Genomic DNA, 25193 nt, shown 5'->3' on the forward strand with positions numbered 1-25193 from the left:
CATACAACAAACACAAATTTATTCTCTTACAGTTCTGGAGATCAGAAGTCTGAAATCAGTTTCACTGGGCTAAAGTCAAGATGTGGGCACCGCTGGTTCCTTTTTGAGGCTCTAGAGGAGGATCTGTTTCCTTGCCTTTTCCAAGGTACGTTCACAACCTGTATTCCTTGGCTTGTGGTCTCTTCCTCCATCTTCAAAGCCCATGACTTCAATCTCTGCTTCCCTCATCACATTACCTTTTCTGGCACTGACTCTTCCTGTGTCCCTCTTTTAAGGACTAATGTGATTACATCAGGCCCACCTGGTTAATCCAAGATAATCTCTCAACATCACGACCTTTATTTTAATCACATTTGCAAAATTCCTTTTGCCCTATAAGGTAACATTCACAGTTTCTGGGGATTGGGACATGGACACTTTTGGGGGGCCTAAGACATATTTCTGAGGCTCCTCTGCCTTTTGTCTGGGGAACACAAACTATCTCGCCAGGACCTACTGCTTCTCTATCCATTGATTCTACTACTCTTGCTCTGACTCTCACCCCTTCATGTTCTCACTTCCCGCCTCACCCAGTTTAGAGGTAATGGCCTATCATGATCAGTCTCTTGACCCTAACTTACTTGGTTTTATTCTCCTGATCACACACCAAATCTAGTTGAATCCAACTCCCTGCCTGTTCCACACCTGTACCTGTGTAGCAGATGTGGCCTGAGAAAAACACATGGCTCTGATGATTGGTCTCACTTTCAATTTATGACTGCTAAGGTCAAGTGGGCCCTTAATGCTGCCCAACTATCCTATTACATTTTCTTAGTCCATCCATTCTCCTAAATGACTATCTCACAGTTTCTCCTATTTCTTCAAGCCTCCAACAACTCCTTCCATCTCACTCACAGCTGATGACTTTTGCTTTCTGTGAGAAAAGAGAGCTTTTATACCTTTACACGAGCGCATCTGCCCACCTCTCTCCAATGGAATCTGTATGCACTACTTTCTATTCTGAATGAACAGCCCCAGTTTCTATTTAAGAAAACTCTCCATTTGTACCCTGAATCTTATCCCCTTTCTCACACATCAGGGCATTCCCATCTCTCTTTTGTATTATCAATTTTCATTCTATAAAAACTTGGGAGGTCTTCGTTTGGGGCCTACGTCTTCTACATGTTAAGGTCTTGGGATCTGGTGGCACATTAGTCAGGGAGCACCTGAGTCTTTAGGTCTTACCTGGGGAGCCCTTGGGAGACACACAGAAAGAAAGGTGGAGGCACTTCCATTTCCTCCTGGGTGACCTGCTCTGGGCTCATGGCCCAAAGTTCATCCTTGCCTATGAACAGCACTGCGGAGTAGGGTTCTTCCTCACTATTCTTAAAATGAAGTCACAGAGGATGAGAGAGAGAGGCAGTGACTTGCCTAAGATCCTGCTTCTGGTAAATGGCAGAGCCAGGGTCCAAACTCAGCACCTTGGGTATTGAACTGGGGTCACTTTCACTGTAGCACATCTGTCACCTCATCTTTTCAAGGCATCACAATTGGAACAGGTCAGGTTAGAGATGAGGAAAGGAGTTTCTGTTGGCCCCCTTGGGCCCTGCCTCCCAGTCCAGCCTACTAGGGATCACTCTGACACAGAAATGCACCTGACCAAGCTGGTTGGTGGCAGATGCAATTCTGGCCGTAGTGGACTTCTAGGAAAGCTGGAGAAACCACAGTTGGAGCTGGAAAAGGTAGTCCAGGGCTCCTATGTAGATTTGATCCCTTTCCCCAACCAGGCTGGCTTCTGACTGGAGCAGGGGCACACAGAGCTCCCTCCTTCCAGATCTCTGTGAGTTCTAAGAATGTCTCCAGCTCTATTACCCATACTGTTGCCAAAATGTCCTCAAAAGCCATGGAAATGGAGAGGGTGATAAGCAGGGTCTCATCCAGCTCTCTTCACTTTTCAGGCTGAGAATTGAGGCCCAGAGAAAAGAAGAGAATTGTTCAGGTGCACCCAGGCAAGCAAGAGGGGAGGGAGGAGGGAAGTTAATCTTGCCCAGTAATGAAGGGCTCTTGGTGCTGCTCTGCTCGGGGTTCAGGGAAGATGGCCTCAGGGCTGTAGAAACTCATCATTATAGTTCACATGCTGCTAGAAGCAACTCAGCATCATTCCTGCACTTACTCATTAAAAAGCACTCAGTGAGTATATTCTTTCTACCTTGTCACATGAAATGATGTTTCTCTGCAGGGCTCCACTAGCACTGGGGATGAGGAGGGTTCAGTGGTTTTCAGTGTTATGAATCCTCTCTTCTCCCCCATCCTCTTCTCCCTTATTGTGTGCTGTTGCTGCGCTTCTCACCTTTATTCACACTCCACATGTTGATTTTCTGAAAGATGTTGGGTATAGCCAACTAAGGACTCTAATGAGTAGATAACAACTTAAAGGTTGTCCCCTCAATCCAAGGTTAAATGTATCGTAGGGTATCCCTAAAGATCTAGAAATCTTTAAACCAAAAAACTGTGGCTTTTTAGATGTTGTATTAGGATAATAGAGATGTTTTAAAACAAAGATCTGTATGGAGTGAAGAGGGTTGGGTTGCCAGATTGAGCAAATGAAAATACAGTATGCCCAGCTAAATTTGAATTTCAGATAAACAATGAATAGTTTTTAAGAAAATGTGTCCCCTGCAATGTTTTTCTGAAATTCAGATGTTACTGGGCATGCTGTATTTTATCTGGCAACCCTAGAGGAGGGATATGCTTCCAAGAACTACTTGAAAGACTCTAAGTGGGTAATTGATCTCTTGTAGGCTAACACAAAAGATGTGCTAAGCCCTGCCTTCAACTCAGTCACCTGCCACAGAGAAAGAGGCTCTGCAGCTAGCTGCCCAAAACCCTTCAACAGGGAGAGTCCTAACCAGCCCCTGCTGGCTCATCCTGTCCTCTGTCCTCTGTCTTTCCTTCGTCTTCAGTGAAAACTCACACCTTCTCCATTTCAGAAGCCAAAGCAGAACAGCTAAAGGCAGGGGCTGTGGATGAGACAGTCTGGGTTTAAATACAGGTTCTGCCAACAGAAAACGGCACCATTGTGAACAAGTTTATCAGTCACTAAGCCCTGATTTCCTCCTCCATAAAATGAGGCTTACGATACTCTCCCCTTTCAGGCTGTGGTGAGGACTGCATAAAATAATGTGTGAATGGTGCTTATCACCGTGCTGGGCGGTATAAGTTAGCTGTACCATTCTCATTATTGACGTTCGGGTGGCAGCGGTCATTAGGGGCATGCCCTTGGAGACCGAGGCACCACGGAGGATGTTTTGCACCTGCTCCAGGTGTGTCTGCCCTGGCGCTTGCTGTCTGCGGCGTCCTTCTCCTTGAATCTCTGACTTTTCATTTCCGTTATCTCGGTTAATTCTCACAACAGCCCTGGGAAGTAGGCAAGCAGAGATTATTAACTGTTTTGCACGTGAGCAAACTGAGGCTACATTTTTTAGCCTCTCTAAACCTTCCTCATCTGCTAAAACAAACAAACAAAAACAACAACAACAAAAAATGGGGAGTAGGGAAAGATCCTTATGGCAGCAGAGTTTTTTAAAAATTTATTTTATTGAAGTATAGTTAATTTACAAAGTTTTGTTAATTTCTGCTGTACAGCAAAGTGATTCAGTTATACATATGTAAACATACATATATACACATTCTTTTTCATATTCTTTTCCATTATGGTTTATCACAGGATACTGAATATAGTTCCCTGTGCTATACAGTAGGACCTTGTTGTTTTTCCATTCTATATATAATAGTTTGCATCTGCTAATCCCAAACTCCCAATCCATCCCTCCCCTACCCTGCATCCCCCTTGGCAAACACGAATCTGTTCTCTATGTCTGTGAGTCTGTTTTTGCTTTGTAGATATGTTCATTTGTGTTATATTTTAGATTCCACATGTAAGTGATATCCTATGGTATTTGTCTTTCTCTTTCTGACTTCATCTAGTATGATAATCTCTGGGTTCATCCATGTTGCTGGCAGCAGAGTTTTTTGAATCTCCTCAAGTCACTCATAAAAATGGGCTGAGTCACCAGGATAGCAGAGAAACATCCCACTGGACAATATCTTTAACAAAACCAGAGTCAGGGTCTCCCCTCAAATTCCAGAATGGGTCAGGTCAAACCACCACTAGGTTTCAGCAGCTGTGCTGAGATAGTGAGAGTCGTGGAACCCAGAACCTCAAAACTGCCAACAAATAGCCTAGCTTCCCATTCTGAGTGGAATCATCAGCAAGAAGCTAAGGTTCCACAAGCTCCTCCACAAGCTCCAGTTTGTGGACGAATCCACAAAACTGCAGGAAACTGCAGAAGCCAGGGCTCTCTGGAGAAATGGCTGTTTCATGGCAAAGCATAGCGTTATCCTGAGACAACTTGTCTTCCAGAGAGTGAGGAAGTGCCAAAGATGACTACTATCATGTCATAAGGACCCAGGGCCAACCTGAAGTGCTCCCCTATCTGATTCAAACAAACCAGGTAGAAAAATGTGTGAGGCACTTAGGGAGATTTGAATATGGGCTGGATATTAGATATTAAAGAATTTGTGGGGAACATGACCAACCAAATGAGAATAAACAAAGGCTATTTATTCAGAGCTTGCTAATGGCAAGGGAGCTAATGGAAAGGGAGTCAGCCACCATGATTTGCATTTTGGCAGAGACTCAAAGGCAGGCAGCTGAGTCGGAAGGCTTTAGAGTGGAAAAGAGGGAAATGGCTTCAGGTACACCCTGTTTGCAGGTTGTTGGCGAAAGGAAACTAGAGGGGGCTGACTACAAGAGGGCATCTTATGTGATTGGTTAGGGGAGTATATTTGGTTTTCTCTGGTTGGTCCTAAGTTGGAAGTGGGCACAAAAATTAGGGATACTGACAGTTATTAATCAAGACCAGACATTTTGGGGGTGATTGATAGTTTGGCTTCCTGGACTGATTGTGCTGGAGATGGTGATCTGACTTCTTACAAGTCTGACTTACAGCAGGCTGGTTTCCTGGGCTAGTTACTGTAGGTAATGGGTTGATTTGCTGGGCTGGTTGCTGCAGATTGTTTTTTTATGTGGTCTTGCTATTGTCCGTTTACATATTCAGTCTCTCAAAGTATTTATTTTTTTACAGCGTGACAATGGTACAATGTAAAAAATAAAATAAAATGCCCTGAGTCAGGTATATACCTCATTATTAAATAAGCCAGAAAACCAGGACTTCACCAGCGGTGCAGTCGTTAAGACTCTGCACTTCCATTGCAGGGGGTGCGGCTTCGATCCCTAGTTGGGGAACTAAGATCCCATGTGCTGCGTGGCATGGCCAAAAAAAAAAAAATCCAGAATACCAAAAGGGAGGGGAGATTGATAGATAAAGGGAAATGGGCACGGGACTTCCCTGGTGGATCAGTGGTTAAGAATCCACCTGCCAATGCAGGGGACACGGGTTCGATCCCTGGTCTGGGAAGATCCCACATGCTGCGGAGCAACTAAGCCCGTGCGCCACAACTACTGAGCCTGCACTCTAGAGCCTGTGAGCCACAACTACTGAGCCCGTGTGCCACAACTGCTGAAGCCCATGCACCTAGAGCCGTGTTCTGCAACAAGAGAAGCTGCTGCAATGAGAAGCCCGCACACCACAACAAAGAGTAACCCCCGCTAGCTGCAACTAGAGGAAGCCCGTGCGCAGCAACAAAGACCCAACGCAGCCAAAAATAAAATAAATAAAATTAAAAAAAAAAAAATGGGCACAATCTTGATATTTGTTGAATCTGGGTTATGGATACGTAGAAGCTTGTGGTATTATTCGATGTTGTGTATATTTTGAAATTTATTTTTATTTAATTTTTAATTTAAAAAAATTTTAAACTTTTAAAAATTAATTTCTATTGGAGTATGGTTGCTTTACAATGTTGTGTTAGCCTCCACTGCACAACGAAATGAATCAGCCATACACATACAGAAATCCCCTCCCTTTTGGACTTGCCTCCCATTTAGGTTACCACAGTGCATTAGGTAGAGTTCCCTGTGCTATACAGTATGTTCCCATCAGTTGTCTATTTTATACATAGTATCAATAATGTATATGTGTCAATCCCAGTCTCTCAATTCCTCCTGCCCCACCCCTTTCCCCTTGGTATCCATACATTTGTTCTCTATGTCTGTGTCTCTATTTCTGCTTTGCAAATAAGATCATCTATACCATTTTTCTAGAGTCCAGTATATGCGTTATTATACGATATTTGCTTTTCTCTTTCTGACTTCACTCTGTATGATACTCTCTAGGTCCATCCATGTCTTTACAAATGACCCAATTTCATTCCTTTTTATGGCTGAGTAATATTCCATTGTTTATATGTACCACATCTTTATCCATTCCTCTGTTGACGGACATTTAGGTTGCTTCCATGTCCTGGCTATTATAAATAGTGTTGCTATGAATATTGGGGTGCATGTGTTTTTTTTTAAATTTATTTATTTTATTTATTTTTGGCTGTGTTGGGTCTTCGTTTCTGTGCGAGGGCTTTCTCTAGTTGTGGCAAGCGGGGGCCACTCTTCATCATGGCGCGCGGGCCTCTCACTATCGTGGCCTCTCTTGTTGCGGAGCACAGGCTCCAGATGTGCAGGCTCAGTAGTTGTGGCTCACGGGCCCAGCTGCTCTGTGGCATGTGGGATCTTCCCAGACCAGGGCTCGAACCCGTGTCCCCTGCATTAGCAGGCAGATTCTCAACCACTGCGCCACCAGGGAAGCCCGCATGTGTTTTTTTGAATTATGGTTTTCTCTGGGTATATACCCAGTAGTGGGATTGTTGGGTCATATGGTAGTTGTATTTTTAGTTTTTTAAGGAACCTCCATACTGTTTCCCATAGTGGCTGTATCAATTTACCTTCCCACCAACAGTGCAGGAGGGTTCCCTTTTCTCCACACCCTCTCCAGCATTTATTGTTTGTAGATTTTTTGATGATGGCCATTCTGACCAGTGTGAGGTGACACCTCGTTGTAGTTTTGATTTGCATTTCTCTAATGATTAGTGATGTTGAGCATCTTTTCATGTGTTTGTTGGCCATCTGTATGTCTTCTTTGGAGAAATGTCTGTTTAGGTCTTCTGCCGATTTTTTGATTGGGTTGTTTGGTTTTTTTTTGATATTGAGCTGTATGAGCTGCTGTGTATTTTGGAGATTGATCCTTTGTCAGTTGTTTCGCTTGCAAATATTTTCTCCCATTTTGAGGGTTGTCTTTTTGTCTTGTTTATGGTTTCCTTTGCTGTGCAAAAGCTTTTAAGTTTCATTAGGTCCCATTTGTTTATTTTTGTTTTTATTTTCATTACTCTGAGAGGTGGGTCAAAAAGATGTTGCTGTGATTTATGTCAAAGAGTGTTCTGCCTATGGTTTCCTCTAAGAGTTTATAGTGTCTGGCCTTACATTTAGGTCTTTAATCCATTTTAAGTTTATTTTTGTATAAGGTATTAGGGAGTGTTCTAATTTCATCCTTTTACGTGTAGCTGTCCAGTTTTCCCAGAATACCAAAAGGGAGGGGAGATTGATAGATAAAAGAAAATGGGCACGATCTTGATATTTATTGAATCTGGGTTATAGATACATAGTGGCTCATTGTATTATTCTATGTTGTGTATAATTTGAAATTTTTATAACAAAAAGTTTTTGCTCTTGAGGATAGTAATAGTACCTACCTCATAGGGTTGCTTTGAGGATTAAAAGAGATAATTCAAATAGAAGGTTTATCACAGGACTTGGCATAGGTTGAGTCATATCTTGCAGGAGATCTTTGCTGAGTACTTTTCTGGCATTTCTCATTATTATGTGAGGTAGTATGTGGGATTAAACTATACAGGCTGTCTTGGAAACTGATTTTTTCACTCAACAATATTTTGTCAGCACATTTATGTAACATATGTCTATATCTATGTTGATATTTTTAATGGTTGTCTAGTATTGTCATATGGATTTACTATAATATATTTAACCACTCCTTATTAATAGCAAGAGTGTTGAACTTTATCTGAGCCCTTTGCTTCTGGAAAACAGCACAGGTTAAGAAATCCCCACAACTTTTGTTTAGGAGACTGTATAGTGTGACATAAGATAATGATGGCATTTCAATTTAGTGGAGGAACAAAAAGACTTTTCAATGAATGGTGCTGAAAAGTTATCTATTCATTTGAGACAAACTTAGATCCTATCTCATAAGATGTGAACTGTAAAGAATACATTACAGAGTATTAAAGGCAAAACATTAAGGAACAAAACACAAAACTAAATTTTATGAGTTGAATTGTGTTTCCACCCGCCTTCATACGTTGACGTTCTAACCCCCAGTACTCCAAAATGTGACCTTATTTGGAAATCGGGTTGTTGCAGATGTAATCAAGTTAAGATGAGGTTGTTAGGTTGAGCTCTAATCCAATATAAGTAGCTGTCCTTATAAGAGGAAGTACCACATAAAGACAGAGACACACAGGGAGAATGTAAGGCAAGGATTGATGGCAACCGCCAGAACCTAGGAAGAGTCAAGGAAGGATTCTACCCAAAGTCTGAGGAGGAACCAACCCTGCTGACACCTTGGTTTTGTACTTCTGGCCTCCAAAAGTGTGACAAAATTAACTTCTATTGTTTAAGTTTGTGGCACTTTGTTACAGCAGCCCTAGGAAACTAATATAATTACTATCTAATTTTACAACATTTCATTACTCCCAAAAGAAGCTCCATACCCATCAATAGTGTCTCTCCATTCCTCCTTTCCTCCATCCGCTAGCAACCATTTATCTATTTTTGTCTCTATAGAATTTGACATTTTGGACATTTCAGATAAGTGGAATCATACAGTGTGTTATATTTTGTGACTGTCTTCTTTCACTTAGGATTATATTTTCAAAGTTCATTGATTATGTAGCATGTATCGGTACTTCATTAACTTTATTGCCAAATATTATTCCATTGTTTGGATATACCATATTTTGTTTATCCATTCACCGGTTGTTGTACATTTGTGTTGTTTCCAGTTTTAGCTCTAATGAATAACACTGCTATGTACACTTATATACAAATTTTTGTGTGGTTGTATATTTTCATTGTTCTTTGTTAGGTATCTAGGAATGGAATCACGGAGTGATATGGTAACCCCATATTTATCATTTCGAGGAACTGCCAGGTATTTTCCAAAGTGGCTGCAGTGTTTTATGATCCTACTAACAACCAATGAGGATTCTGATTTCTCCACATTCTGATGGCTTCTTATTTCAGTTGAAATAAGAGCCAGTGTCTTTATAGTGGACTGAAAGGACCAACATTGTATTAAGCAGAGTTCTCTAGAGAAACAGAACCAATAGTGTATTTAATTAATTAATTGGCTCCTGTGGTTATGGAGACTTAGAAGTCCAATGATCTGATGTCTGCAAGCTGGAGAACTAGGAAAGCCAGTGGTGTAGTTCAGTCTGTATCTGATGGCCTGAGAATTAGGGGAGCCAATGGCGTAACTCCCAGTTGGAGGTCGAAGGCCTGAGAAGGGAGGAATGGTATGCTGACGTAAGTCCCAGCATCTGAAGGTCTGAGGGCAGGAGAAGATGGATGTCTTAGCTCAAGTGGAGAGACCAATCTCCCTTCCTCCGCTTTTTAAATTCTATTCAGACTCTCAATAGATTGGATGTTGCCCACCCACATTGAGGAGAGCAGTCTGCTTTACTCAGTTCACCATTCGTATATTAATCTCTTCTGGAAACACCCTCATAGGTGGGCCCAGAAATAATATTTTATAAGCTATCTGGGCATCCCTTAGCTCAGTCAAGGTGACACATGAAATTAGTCATCACAAACATGATCTGGTCTTTTCTTATGTCTTTAGAATTCCAACCTCATTGACATGTTTCTGTTCCTCAAATAAACCAAGTATGCTCTCTCTGTAGTGGCTTTGCATCTGCTGTTTCCTCTGCCTGGACCAGACTTCCCACAGATACACTCCTTCTTGTTACCTTACTTCCTTCGGACTCTGCTTGTATGATCTCTTATCAAAGAGGGCAGTTCATACAGCTCTGTATTGGATAAGAATCCTCCTCCCATCTCCTTACCTTGCATTTGTTTAATCTCTGTCTTCCTGCCCCCTATTTGAATGTAAGGTCTTTGAGGGGAGGAACATTATTTTTTCACTGTGTTAAAGAGAAATTATTCTGACACTGGTTGAAACCTGCAAAGAAGACTTTATTCAAGCCTACTGCAATAGGGAGAGAGCTTGAACTTACCCCCAGTACAACAGGGACAAGTGGGGATTTATAGCCAACTGGCAGGGTGAGGGAGTAAATGGAAAATTACTAAGAAATCGGTTAGGTATCAAGGGGAGGTAGAAAGGAACTTGATTAGATACCAAGGGTGGGGGAATTCTTTTTTTTTTAGACACCAATTGTACTTGAACATTTGTTATTTTATTTTATTTTATTTTTAATTAATTAATTTATTTTTGGCTGTGTTGGGTCTTCGTTTCTGTGCGAGGGCTTTCTCTAGTTGTGGCAAACGGGGGCCACTCTTCATCGCGGTGCGCGGGCCTCTCACTATCGCGGCCTCTCTTTTTGCGGAGCACAGGCTCCAGACGCGCAGGATCAGTAGTTGCGGCTCACGGGCCTAGTTGCTCCACGGCATGTGGGATCTTCCTAGACCAGGGCTCGAACCCGTGTCCCCTGCATTAGCAGGCAGATTCTCAACGACTGCGCCACCAGGGAAGCCCAGGAATTCTTGATGAACTGGCTTAGCAGGATTCTTTACTAAAATTGGATTCAGCAGGCCAAAGACAAGGTCTAGAGGAGAAGAGGATTCACAGGATCCTGACTAAAGTTTGGTGAAGGAGGGAGTCCTTGACAACTTCTTTATCCTTAGCATCTAGAACAGTGAGTGGCACATACTGGGGCATTGGTTAATCATTGTTAGGTTGGTGAATGAATGCTCCATTCAGAGGAATTTTCTTTTAAATAAAAAGTCCTAATTGAATGAAAGATATATTTTTCCTTCCTAAGCTGTCAAATTGCTGGATTTTATAAGTAGAATTTTTTAATAATACATTTGTTAAAACTGATTCAATCTTGTTCCATCTTCTGTGTCAGTTAATGGTGACAAACTAATTTTTAATGTTCTGGGTGCTATACGTTTCTAACATGCTTTTTCTTTGTCTGAAATTAAAACAGGATTACTTGGAAACAAACAAATGAACAAACCATAAATAGCTTCCCCAAAGTAACCTAAAACATGTTTTTCAGATCCAAATCAGTTTCTAGCAATCAGTTTCTGGGTGCCGATCTTGGCTGAATATTAAAATCGTTTGGGAGCTTTAAAAAATCCCGATGTCAGGACCACACCCAGAGCATTAACGCAAAATCTGTGGAGTTGGGACCAAGGCGCAATTAATTTTTCAAGCTCCCCAGGTGATGCCAACGTGCGCATATAGGATGAAGAACCTGAGACGCCGGACTGTATCCCAGACTACATTTCCCAGAGGCCTCCGCGGTCACTTCCGTTTCCGGCCCTGCCCGCCTCCGTTTGAGTAGAGCGCGGCTCCGGCATTCCCGGTTTGCACCTGTGTCTCGGCTGTAACTACAGTGAGGGTGGTCACGGCTCCTCAGCGCGCGCAGCCTTCTGGCCCAACCCTCCCAGCTTGGTCGGGAACGCCTGCCGCCGGACTGGGGCACAAAGACCTGGTGCGTTCCTCCTTTCCCCGAGGGGCGGGTTGAGGAAAGAGCGGGCTAGGAGGGGCGGGCAGGTGTGAGCGGGGCCCCAACCCCAGGAGCCGTGCTGTCCCAGAAGGTTTAAAGGCTTGCGCTGAGGCCCAGGGATTGAATCTCCGACGAGACTTTCCACATGTGTTGGAGAAGGTGCCTGACTGACTCACGGTCAGAGCTTGGCCTGGAGCTTGCTGCAAGGCGGGACTCCAGGCAGGCGTTGCGTGCCCTTTCTTCCTGCCCTTAACCACCTTCACCTCTCGACCTTTGTGGGGAGTAGGGAGTGCGGCGGACTGTTCTCGTTCAGCGTGCAGAGAGCGAGTTCTAGCTAGTACCGAACATGGAGGGACTTCCTCACATTTCCTTTCTTCTTCCCAGGTTGGCTTAGTCAAGATTCTTTGTCCTTGCCTGGGAGAACAGTTCGGGGGACAGACGGCCCCAAGACTACCAAGAACCCACATCCAGGCAAGTTTGATTTTTCCTTTTCCTGAGAAATCGCTGTTGTTTCAAAGTGAAGTTGGGTTTATGCCTCTTGCTTGGAAAATGCTCTGCCCAGTGTATGGACTAAGCTGCCTGAGCCATTCCTGGAGTGGTGTAGCTCTACAGAGAAGGGGCCCCTCTCCCCACTGTCATCCCTTCATGTCCTCTCTACCCATTACAGAGTCATTCACCAAATAGATTATTGGTACCCATGCTTTCTAGAGTGCTAGAAAGTGAAACATACTTTGTAATAAGGTACAGCTGTTGCCTCAAAGACATTGCAAACTCAGAAAATGGAAAAACAGACACGTAGCATAAAAAGATGTAACAGGCTTTACGTTAATCATGAATAATACACATGACACAGCCATGGTAGTGCTCTCTTGACCTTCAGGAGTCAGAGGAGTCTTTAGGGTGGGGAGGTGGTAGTGGTGGTGATCATTATGGTTCTTACTGAAGAATACATGAAATTTGCATATTTGGAGAGTTTGGGGTGACTGGGGGAAGGCGCTGCAACATGAGTGAAGCCGTTACATCTGAACCATGAATGAGCTAGCCCCAGAGAAAGTTGGAAACGTTCAGGGTCTAGAATGCCAGGTTGGAATTTGCCTTAATCCTGGAGAAAACGGGGTTTTGAAGGACTTTGAGAAGTTGACAGGAGGTAATGAACATTTTGAAGGAAGTAGTAAATAGTTGAGTATTTATTATGCAAACTAAGAGTAACAAAAATTTTTAAAAATTAAAGATTACCCGTATTCTTATCACACTAGCGAATCAAATTATTTCATTTGAAACACCTTTGCATGTGTATTTTTTAGGCTCACCCATTTTTTCCTTTTAATATGCCCTAGCCATTTCTTCTAGTTTGCTCCATAGTCTCATTACCACTTTTTATAGCTCCTTTTTAATATTGTATACTCAACCAGCCTGTGACCTTGAGCAAGTTCTTTCAACTCTCTGAGCCTTAGTATTCTTAGCTGTAAAATAGATTTACTTTATACATTTCTGGTGGAAATACAGAGAGATGTTGTATGTCTTAGGGCTCAGCACTGTGCCTGGTACATACTAGGTTGTTATTGCTATGAATGGCAATTAACAAATACATATTTATCACTGTAAATTCTAGGATAAAGCCAGTATCATTTTGCATGTCTTTCAGCGTTTCTATTCATTTGTTGAATGACACATCCTTGAACATGCCCATGTGTCAAGCAGTGTTTTAGGCTGGGGAGACAGCAGTGACCCAAGTGGTCCCTGACCTCCTGGAGCTCTCATTATAGAGTGTACTGACCATAAATCTAAACCTCTCCTGCCTGGCAGTGAGAAACCCTGTGAAAAAAAAAAATAAAGTGGGTCATGGGATAGAAAGTAGTAGAAGATGGGAGAAGAGAAAAGAAGAACTTTCTGACGAAGTGACATTTAAGCAATTTCACTTCATCCCTACTAAGTGAGGGATGAGCAAACACCAGGCCCGGAGGAACGAGCATGATAGGCGTATTGGAAGAACACGAGGAGGGCAGTGTGATTGAAGTGAGGGGTCACGAATCACTTCACTTTCCAGCCTCTCATCTTTTAATATTTCATTCCTCTGAAGCAAGTCTGCTTTCCGAGGATGTCATATGGGGATGACATATGGGGATGTCATAACGAGGATGTTCCTCGTTGGTCCTTTCGTTAACTGTGTCCCACTTTTCTCCTCATAAACAATCTGAGCTATCAAAAGCTGACTTTGAATGTCTTGCCTTCCTTCTCCAGTGAGACCTTCCTGGCTCCCTACCTCAGGGGCAAGGGAGTCAACGGTTCCTGGGTGAATGGAATTGGGTTTGATTTTGCAGGCATCACTGACGTTTGGGGATGTGGCTGTCGCCTTTACCCAGATTGAAGGGAGACACCTGGATGCTGCTCAGTGGGCCCTGTACAGGGATGTGATCCTGGAGGACTATGGCAATCTGGTGTTTGTGGGTAAGGATTTTTTTCTCTTTAACTCAAAATTGATCTGCTGGGCAATTGTGCATTTTCACAGGGTTAATGATTTGGGGGTACTTAAACTCTTAAAATGGGAGGTTTTTGTTTGTTTGTTTGTTTTTACCATGGGCTTAGAGGCTGGAGTTCATGAGCCTTTCACTCAGAAAGGTCAGAGCCATACAGAGTTTAAGATGGGCAGCTTTGTGTGCAGTCTAGCCCAGTTCTCTAAATTTTGCATGTCACCATTCATCTGCCACCAACAGTAGGAGTTTCCTGTCCTCAAAGAGGCCTGGTTTTCTAACTGACTTCCACTCCTACATTTCTATGACTGTGATTTGGATGTCCTTGATATCACCCTCTAGGCCTTCCTGACATATCCATGCTCCTTGTAGACCCCCAAGTTGAGACTGAGATTTGGGATAACTCCTTGTGCTCATAACCACAGTCATGTTCCTTTTCTTTCTCTGTGAACAGGGCTTCTCTCTTCCAAACCCAAGCTAATAACCCAGTTGGATGGAAGAGCCATGGATGGAAGTACAAGAGGTTCCATCAGGTACCTATGCAGGTGAGTGAGCCTGGAGCTCAGCACACAGAACAGTGAGGAGGGAGTTCTTGGTCAGAAGGCTCATCTTAGAGAGTCCATGTCCATGCAGAAGGGCTGTGGCAGTTGACACTAGTTGCCTCTTTTTGACGTCATCCTCATGTCAAATGACTTGCCATTTTTGTCATTCTTTCTACTCTTGCTCCTTTCACAAGGGCCTCAGGCCTCTGACTTCTCACCCTGAAATCAGTCTCTTTATGTGTTGTTTCCCTCTCCATTTTCAGGCACTTGTCAGGCTACACTTTGTTTCTACCTTCTGTCCATTCTCAATGTCTTCCAAATTCTCCTATGGTTAGCTAGACGAATGGCTGTTTAACCCTTCCTAGTTTATTTTTTTTAATTAATTAATTAAATTTTTTTTTTTTTATTTTTGGCTGTGTTGGGTCTTCGTTTCTGTGCGAGGGCTTTCTCTAGTTGCGGCAAGCGGGGGCCACTCTTTGTTGCGGTGCGCGGGCCTCTCACTATCGCGGCCTCTCTTGTTGTGGAGCACAGGCTCCAGACGCGCAGGCTCAGTAGTTGTGGCTCACGGGCCTAGTTGCTCCGCGGCACGTGGGATCTTCCCAGACCAGGGCTCAAACCCGTGTCCCCTGCATTGGCAGGCAGATTCTCAATCACTGCACTGCCAGGGAAGCCCCCCTTTCTAGTTTTAATATCCATATCCCTGATCATACAGTGGGGCAGTGGCAGATTCCAGTTACAAGCATATGTTCCTGACTATCAGGTGATTACTATTTTTGGCAAAGAAACTGATAGGGAAGCACTTTCTTCCCTTTCCCTCGGGTCTTCTTTTATTTCTTTTCTCTTTTATCATTTGCTCTTGTCTCTCATTTTTTTCTGTGTATACTTTGCATAAATTTATGTATGTCACTTTCTCCATGTCATCGTTCACTTCTAAATCTTTAAACATGGATATTTCTCTGACCTAAAATGTGTATCCTTCTTTTAAAACGTGAATTGTCATTTTTCCTATATCATCTTCAGGGAAACTTTTATAATTGTGTTTCATGGAAAATACCAGTGATGCATAATCTTGCTTAAACTGTTTTTTTTTTTCCTTTAGACCTCTAAACTATTCTTTTTTAAAATTGAAATATAATAGACATATAACATTATATTAGTTTCAGGTGTACAATGTAATGGTTTAATATTTGTATATATTGGGAAATGATCACCATAATATGTCTAGTTAACATCTGTCACCATACATAATTACAAAAATTTTTTTTCTTGTGATGAGAAGTTGTAAGGTTTACTCTCTTAGCAACTTACAAATATGCACTACAGTGTTATTAACTAGAGTTGCCATGCTGTACATTACATTGCCATGACTTATTTTATAACTGGAATTTTGTGTGTGTGTGTGTGTGTGTGTGTTTTAATGCTTTTCAGTAATTCCATTTGTTTTCACTATGTTGAACATTTCCCCCCTAAATGCTTGTGTAGATTTATAGAGTAATAGTAGTAACTCAGTCTTTCTTATTCTTTCTGTTTTAATTTTGGTATTGGGTTGGGATAGATACACGTTATTATACAAGGAAGTATTTAATCCATGTCTTTTATTAAGAAATTTTTGTTCTTTTAAATTCAGCATAGATATTGAATTTTATCAAATACCTTTTCAACATATATGGAGATGACGTCTGTCTTTTCCCTTTTGGTTGTTAATATGGTAAATTTTATTCTTAATTATCTTAATGACTTGGCATTCTTAGTAGAACCCCACTTGGTCATGGCATATTACATTATTCTTTTAACATGTCAGTAGATGATACTCTTTGCTAATGTTTTATGTAAGTTTTTGCATTGATACTTACAAGAAATTTGTTTATATTTTTCTTTTTCATTGGGCCATTTTCATTAAGTTTTGATTTAAATTTTGTAATAATTTTTGTGAAAATTTTTGATCCTTCCTATTTTCATTCTTTGTTAAAATTTAATTCACATGATAACTGGTTCCCTGAAGGTTTGGGGTTTTTTTTGTTTGTTTTTGTTTTTTTTAAAGCTTGTTTTTTGTGGTAGGGAGCAGGGGAGAGGAATTGGGGGGTAATTCTTTAGCAGTATTCTCTCTTATATAGTAACTTGGCCAACTAGATTTTTGCTCTCTCTTGAAACAGTTTTGGTAATTTACATTTTCCTAAAAAATATCCAGTAATAAAGTTCTCAAATTTATCTGCATAGTATTGAACAAAGTAGACTTTTATGATTCTACATATATCCTGTATATTCATGGTTACTTTCTTATGATTTCTTACATTATTTATTTGTTTTTTCCCTATTTTCCCCCCTTCATTAGCTCTGTTTTACTTTTTATAGACTCTTAGATGTATTTACTAGTGTTGCTGTTTTCTATTTTTTAATCTTTAACTCCTTTTTCTTTTTTTTCCCTTAGGTTTATTTACTTTTTCTAACCTTTTATAGTTGATTCATTAATTAATTCATTGATTTTTCTTCTTATTTATGTAACATAAATATTTAAAGCTGTAAACTTCTGTTTGTGCAGTGTTTTGGTTATATTGTAGTTTTTATTGTCATTATTTTTTAGATATTTTGCAATTTGCATTTTGATTTCTCTGATCAAAGTATTAAGAGAGTCATAAGCTAACCTTCCTTTTTCTTTCTTAAAACCTTTTTAAAATTTAACACATATATAGAAGAGTCGATTTTATGTATATATGGTCTAAATTGGTATTTTTGAAATGAATATTCATGTAACCAGCACTCAGCTCAAGAAAGAGAACACTGGCAGTACTCTACTAAATCATACCTGATCCCTTCCAATCATTAGCCACACTCTCCTCCTCCCCCTGAACTAACACTGTAATTTATTTTGGGCTGTTTTTTTAACTTTATATGAATGGAACTATATATTTTTTTGATGTGGCTTTTTATGCGTAACATTTTGTGAGATTCATTCATTTTCATCATTGTCCTTCCTGTGGATCATTAGAATGCATGTTTAAACATAATTGCTAGGCCCCACCCTCGGCACTTTTTATTCATTAGGTCTGAAATGTGGATTGAAAATCTCTACAAGTTCTTAGGTGATGCTGATGCTGTTGTTACTGATCTGGAGACCAGGCTGTTAAAACTACTGCCATAGAGTATTTCATTATCTCATATTTTGGACGGATATTTGGGATGTTTCTAGCTTTTGAGAATTACAAATGGTATGAACATTTCATATATGTTATTGCTTGGTTCATATGTGGATACATTTCTTTTGGGGTGGGATTTCTAGTTTATAGGATATGCATATATTCAACTTTAGTACATAATGCCAAATAGTTTTTCAAAGTTTTGTACCTATTTATATTTCCATCATCAGTGTGTGAGAGTACTCATTGTTCCATATCCTTGTCGACACTTAATATCATCAGTCCTTTGAAGTTAATTGTTCTTTAGGTGTATTGTGTATCTCATAGTGTCTTTTTTTTTTAGAATTTTATTTTACTTTTCTTTCTTTCTTTCTTTCTTTCTTTCTTTCTTTCTTTCTTTCTTTATTTCTTTATTTCTTTATTTCTGGCTGCGTTGGGTCTTTGTTGCTGTGCGCGGGCTTTCTCTAGTTGCGGAGAGCTGGGGCTACTCTTTGTTGCGGTGTGCGGGCTTCTCATTGCGGTGGCTTCTCTTGTTGCAGAGCATGGGCTCTAGGCACACGGGCTTCAGTAGTTGTGGCCCATGGGCTGTAGAGCACTGGCTCAGTAGTTGTGGTGCATGGGCTTAGTTGCTTCACAGCATGTGGGATCTTCCCAGACCCGGGCTTGAACCCGTGTCCCCTGCGTTGGCAGGCAGATTCTTAACCACTGTGCCACCAGGGAAGTCCCTCATTTTGTCTTAATATCCATATCCCTGATATCTAATGAGGTGGAGGATATTTCAAATGTTTATTGGCCATTATATGTCATCTTTTATGGAGTGTCTATTAAAAAAAAAACTCTTTGTTGATTATATATGTGGTATTGCCCTTCTCTCTGTGGTTTGCTTTTCACTAATAGTGGCCTTTTGATGAATAGGAGGTTTTAATTTTAATGAGCTCTATTTTATTAATCTTCTCCTTTCTTGTCATTGTGTTTTGTGTACTGTTTAATAAATCTTTCCTTTCCTCAAGTTTATAAAGGTACTCTTCTGTGTTAACTTTTAGAAGCTTTATTGCTTGTCTTTTACATTTAGATTTGCCATCCTGTTAGAATTGATTTTTGTGCATGGTATGAGATAGGGTGCATGTTTACTCCTCCCTCCCCCCAATATGCCAATGTAGTCTCCTTTTCACCGCTGCTCTGCAAAGTTACCTTTGTCACAGAACATGAATCCATGAGTGCCTTTCTCTTCATATGACTGATTTGCCTCCACTTACCTTTACAATCAGAATCTTGACATTTTCTCTAGCTTAATCATTACACATTAAATACATATCCCATCAAAGGCCATTTGAAGGGTCTGGGCTGTTTATTAGCAGACTTCACCTCCAATTTTGCATTAAAAAAATAAGTTTTAGCTCTAGTATCTGATGAATGGAATTTCTCTTCAGGCTAATAAATGTAAATGTATATAAAAATAAAAATATAAATATATGTGTGTGTGTGTATATCTTTATCTGAGCCATTAAATGTTGGTTCTCTGCTAAATTCTCACAGAGGAATGTTATTCTCAAATTCTTGGAGATGTACAGTGTTATATTACAATGTTCTCAAATGTACCTCCTTATAGGAGTCTGTCCTGGTAATCCTGGCTTGCTTTGTGATACTTGGTTTTCTCCCCAAAGTTGTGTTTATCCTCAAATTTTTATCTTTTTTTCTTTTTTGGTGTTTCCTGTGCTACCTTCCTAACTTACCAACTTCTTAGATGCTCCTTGCATTCTTTAAACACAATATTTATAACTTCTGTTTCCTTAGATCCTATTTACTTCTCCTATCTTTAGTCTTGCCATCTTTTCTTAGCAAGAATCACAAGTGGGATGAATTAATTTTACATAACCTTTAGTTGTATAGAATAGAACGTTATTCTTATCCATGTGCAGCTCTCATTTTCAGTGTTTCAACATAGAGAACATCTGAATTTAAAAATTTTTTTTCAGTTCAGGAGTACATATTTGAAACAAAGATGTCAGCCCTACAGCAAAATACTTCTGAGAGATCTGATTTGGGAGAACAAACAAAAAGTGTCATGATGGAAAGAAGCCTGGATTGGGAAGGCAGAAGTTGCATAGAGAAGGCACACTATAAATGCGAGGAATGTGGGAAAGTCTTCAAATATAATTCCTCCTTTATTAGCCACCAGAGAAATCATACTGGTGAGAAACCCCATAAATGTAAAGAATGTGGGATAGCCTTTATGAGCAGCTCATCCCTTTTAAATCATCATGAAATTTACATAGGCAAGAAATGTTTCAGATGTGTTAAATGTGGGAAATTTCCTCAAGAAGCACTCAACATTTGTTAATCATCAGAAAATTCATTCTAGAGAGAAACTCCATAAATGCAATGAATGTCGAAAACTTTCAGAAATAATTCTCTTCTTTTAAGTCACCATAGACTTCATACTGGTTAGAAACCCTACAGATACAATGATTGTGGGAAAGCCTTTGCTCAGAATTCAGGCCTTGCTCATTATGTGAAAATACATAGTGGAGAGAAGCCATTTAAATGTAATGAATGTGGGAAAACTTTCCGGGATAACTCAGCTGTCTTGTAACATCAGAGAATACATACTGGTGAGAAACTGGGTCAGTGTAATGAATGTGGAAAATGCTTTAGGAAAACCTCAAGTCTTCTTAGTCTTCAAAGAATGCATACAGGAGAGAAACCTTATCTCTGTAGTAAATGTGGAAAATCTTTCAGGTATAGCTCATCCTTTGCTGGACATCAGAAGACTCATAGTGGAAATAAACCCCATCAATAAACCCCATTACATCAATGTAATGACTGTGGGAAAGCCTTTAGGAAGAGCTCAGCCCTTATTGAACATCAGAGAATTCTTACTGGAGAAAAGCCCTATCGCTGTAAGAAATGTGGGAAATTCTTCAGGCATAGCTCTGGCCTTGCTGAACATCAGAAAATCCATACAGGAGAAAAACCTTATGAATGTAATGAATGTGGGAAGGCTTTTCCTCAGAATTCAAGCCTCAAACAACATAAGAAAATTCATAACAAAGAAAGAGCCATCAAATGTAGTTCGTTTGGTAAATCATGCAGAGATAGTTTATTCCTTTTTTACCATCAAGGAGGAGACATTCAATAAATTATACACTTAATGAATATATTCTGTGAGCCTGTATCCTGGAAAACTTCTCACTTGTGAGGATGTTCATTGTAGTATGGTTTGTACTAGTGAAATATTTGAAGAACTTAAATGTAGCAAGAACCTAAATGCTAATATGTAGCAAGTGAAAAGAATGAGGTAGAGCTCTATATACAACCATAGATATATCTCCATGATACCTGGATAAGTTAAAAAAGCAAATTGCAAAGAATTAATATTGTAAAAATGGCCATACTACCCAAAGCAATCTACAGATTTATTGTGATCTCTATCAAATTACCCATGACATTTTTCACAGAACTAGAACAGATAATCCTAAAATTTACATGGAACCACAAAAGACCCAGAATTGTGAAAGCAATCCTGAGAAAAAAGAACAAAGCTAGAGGCCTAACCCTCCCAGACTTCAGACAATGCTACAAAGCTACAGTAATCAAAACAGCATTGTATTGGCACAAAAACAGACACATGGCTCAATGGAACAGAATAGAGAGCCCAGAAATAAACCCAGACACCTATGAGCAATTAATCTTCGACAAAGGAGGTGAGAATATACAATGGAGAAAAGACAGTCTCTTCAGCAAGTGGTGTTGGGAAAGCTGGACAGCTGCACGTAATAAATCAATGAAGTTAGAACATGCCCTCACACCATACACAAAAATAAATTCAAAATGGCTTAAAGACTTAAATGTAAGACACCATAAAACTCCTAGAAGAGAACATAAGCAAAACATTCTCTGACATAAGTCATAGCAATGTTTTCTTAGGTCAGTCTCCTGAGGAAAAAGAAGTAACAGCAAAAACAAACAAATGGGACCTAATCAAACTTTGCACAGCAAAGGAAACCATAAACAAAACAAAAAGACAACCTGTGGACCAGGAGAAAATATTTGCAAACTGTGTGACTGAGAAGGGCTTAATTTCCATAATATACAAACAGCTCATACAGCTCAATTAAAAAGAATAAAAATGAAGTCCCAATCAAAAAATGGGCAGAAAACCTAAATAGACATTTCTCCAGAGAAGACATTCAGATGGCCAATACGCACATGAAAAGATGCTCAGGATTGCTAATTATTAGAGAAATGCAAATCAAAACTGCAATGAGGTATCTCCTCACACCAGTCAGAATGGCCATGATCAAGAAGTCTACAAACAATAAATGCTGGAGAGGGTGTGGAGAAAAGGGAACCCTCCTACACTGTTGGTGGGAATGTAAATTGATACAGTCACTATGGAGAACAGTATGGAAGCTCCTTAAAAACTAAAAATAGATACCATATGATCCAGCAGTCCCTAATTTAAAAAGATACATGCACCCTAATGTTCATTTTAGTATTATTTATAATAGCCAAGACATGGAAGCCACTTAAGTGTCCACTGACTGATGAATGGATAAAGAAGAGGTGGTATACAGATACACATATATATGATGGAATATTAGCCATAAAAAGAATGAAATAATGCCATTTACAGCAACATGGATGGACCTAGAGATTATCATATTTAGTGAAGTAAGAGAAGGACAAATATCATATGATATCACTTATTTGTGGAATCTAAAAGAATGATACAAATGAACTTATTTACAAAACAGAAACAGACTCACAGGCATAGAAAACAAACCTATGGTTACCAAAGGGGATAGCTGAGGCGGGGTTGGGGGGGAGATAAATTGGGAATTTGGGATTAGCAGATACACACTACTATATATAAAATAGATAAACAACAAGGACCTACTGTACAGCACAATGAACTATATTCAATATCTTGTAATAACCTATAATGGAAAAGAATCTGAAGAAGAATATGTATTTATATGATGACTGAATCATGTTGTACACCTGAAACTAACACAACGTTGTAAGTAAACTTTAAAAAAAGCAAGTTGCTTTTATATATTATGGTCTTATTTGTATTTTAGAAAATGAAGCTATTTTTTGTTAATATATACATGCGTGCACATGCATGCGCTCACGCGCACACACACACACACACACACATATATATAGAAAGAGATCTGGAAAAATAAAGGCCAAAACAGTTGTTATCTTTGAGAAGACTGTGATATTGATTTGATGAAGTGAAATTTTGACTTTGGCTGTGTTTTTTGAAATATTTAATGAAGCATACATTCATGTATCTCCTATCATTTAACATAGTTGTCTTTCTAAATTAGAAACTTCAGAAGCCATAAAAAACACATAAATATTAAAAAATTTTGTATGACCAGTGGCTTCACAGTGTTAAAATACAAAGAACCAGACTTGGAGACAATATTACCACCATTGTATGTAACAAATAATACTTAGAATATCTAAAGAGTTCTTAAAAATCCATAAGAAAAATATAAAAATCTCAGGGGAGAAGTTGTGTGGGATATGATTGTACAGTTGTCAAAAACAACCCCCAAATGGTCAAATTTAAAAAGAGATGACTGGCTTTAGAGAGAGATGAATTAAAATGATCACAATTTTTTTTTCCTATTGGGCAAAAATTAATAAGATATTTGGTGCTTTAAAAAAAAAAATTTTTTTTGGCTGTGTCGGGTCTTTGTTGCAGCATGTGGGATCTTTCATTGTGGCGTGTGGGCTTCTCTCTAGTTGTGGCGTGCAGGTTTTCTCTCTCTAGTTGTGGCCCACGGGCTCCAGAGTGCATGGGCTCTCTAATTTGCAGCACGTGGGCTCTCTAGTTGAGGCATGGCCTCAGTAACCCCATGGCATGTGGACTCAGTTTCCCAACCAGAGATCGAACCCGGATTGGAAGGCAGATTCTCCACCAGGGAAGTCCCTTTGGTGCTTTTGAAGGTGCAAGAAAACAGGCACACTTACATGTTGAAAGAATTCTGAATTAATGGTGTGATGATGAGAAGCATAAATTTTACTATATACACCTACTTTTAAAAAGCTTTTACTCTTTGACCTAACATTTCTATTTCTAAAATTGTATAAATAGTAAAATGGTCTTTAGATAATTATAGCAATGAAAAGTTGAAGTCACTGCAATATCTATCACCAGGGCAATGTTTAAAATACAGCCCATACATTCTTTGGGCTGTCATGCATTTAATTAATCAATTAACATTTAATGAGTTAAACTTTATGAACTGACAGGGAAAGATGTCTAAGACATTAAGTGGGGAAAAAAAAGCCAAATCATTCAATAATGGTACCCCTTTTATATAGTTTACAGATTATTTGAATCTTTTACAATAAAAATATATCACTGGTAGTTTAAAATATAAAATAAAGCAATATTATAGAGGAATAGAAAAGAAAGGAACTAAGCATTCAACTCAAGAACCTAGAAAAAGGCCACAATAAATCAGAAGAAGCACAGTTGGGCATATGTGCATTATTGTTAGTGTGAAAACTGGTTAATCTTTGGATACCAGTTTCACAATATGAATGAAAGTCTACTAAATGTATGTTCCCATTGACCCAGAAAAACCACTCTCAAACTATTTAAGGAAATAATTAGACTAGCTTAAAGAGATTGTATTGCTCATCATAGCATTGTTTGTAATAAAATCCTGGAAAGAGATGGAAAAAACATCCAAGATCCAAGTAGGGAAATGTTTATAGGATTTTCATAGCCTGGTATCCTAGTTACTATTGATGCATAATAAACAACCCCAAACTTAGTTATCATTTTGTTAGGCCCATAGATTTTGTGGATCAAGAACTCAGAAAGGGCATTTCCCAGCAGTCCAGTGATTAAGACTCTGCCTTCCAATGTAGGATTTTACCCCTGGTTGGGGAATTAAGATCCCACATTCTGCATGGTGTGTGTGTGTGTGTGTGTGTGTGCGCGGGGGAAAGAATTCAGAAAGAGTATAGCAGGAACAACTTTATAACTCTATGATTGTGTCTCTGCTGGGAAAACTCTAGGCTGGAATTGACAGTTGGTGGAATAATCTGAAGCAGCCACAGCACAGTAGCCTGAAGTGGCTATTGAGCAGCTGAAAAGAGGCTAGTCTGAATTGAGAAGTGCTGTAACTGTAAAACATATACCAGATTACAAAGACTTAGTATGACAAAGAGAAATTAATATCTCAGTTTTTAAATGACTGATTACATGTCAAATTTATTTATATAAATATATATATTTATATATATTTTGGATATGTTGGGTTAAATATATTTACATTATTTAAATTGATTTTAATGTGGCTGCTAGAAAA

At 39.7% G+C, this 25193-nt stretch overlaps 1 protein-coding gene across 1 annotated transcript in view; it reads left to right on the forward strand.

The window, feature by feature from the left end:
• The window catches only part of ZNF485 (zinc finger protein 485), a 31653-nt gene extending 8794 nt beyond the window's left edge, over positions 1 to 22859 (forward strand). The window contains 8 exon segments of the mRNA XM_059899622.1: positions 11539 to 11688; positions 12088 to 12174; positions 14025 to 14151; positions 14629 to 14668; positions 14670 to 14719; positions 19827 to 20161; positions 20163 to 20238; positions 20241 to 22859. Coding sequence (XP_059755605.1) covers positions 11539 to 11688; positions 12088 to 12174; positions 14025 to 14151; positions 14629 to 14668; positions 14670 to 14719; positions 19827 to 20161; positions 20163 to 20238; positions 20241 to 20989 — 1614 coding nt within the window. The 3' untranslated portion in view covers positions 20990 to 22859.
• Positions 22860 to 25193: the final 2334 nt, after the last annotated feature.

Source organism: Balaenoptera ricei, chromosome 16, assembly GCF_028023285.1.
Source record: "Balaenoptera ricei isolate mBalRic1 chromosome 16, mBalRic1.hap2, whole genome shotgun sequence".
In the NCBI taxonomy this organism is placed as follows: domain Eukaryota; kingdom Metazoa; phylum Chordata; class Mammalia; order Artiodactyla; family Balaenopteridae; genus Balaenoptera; species Balaenoptera ricei.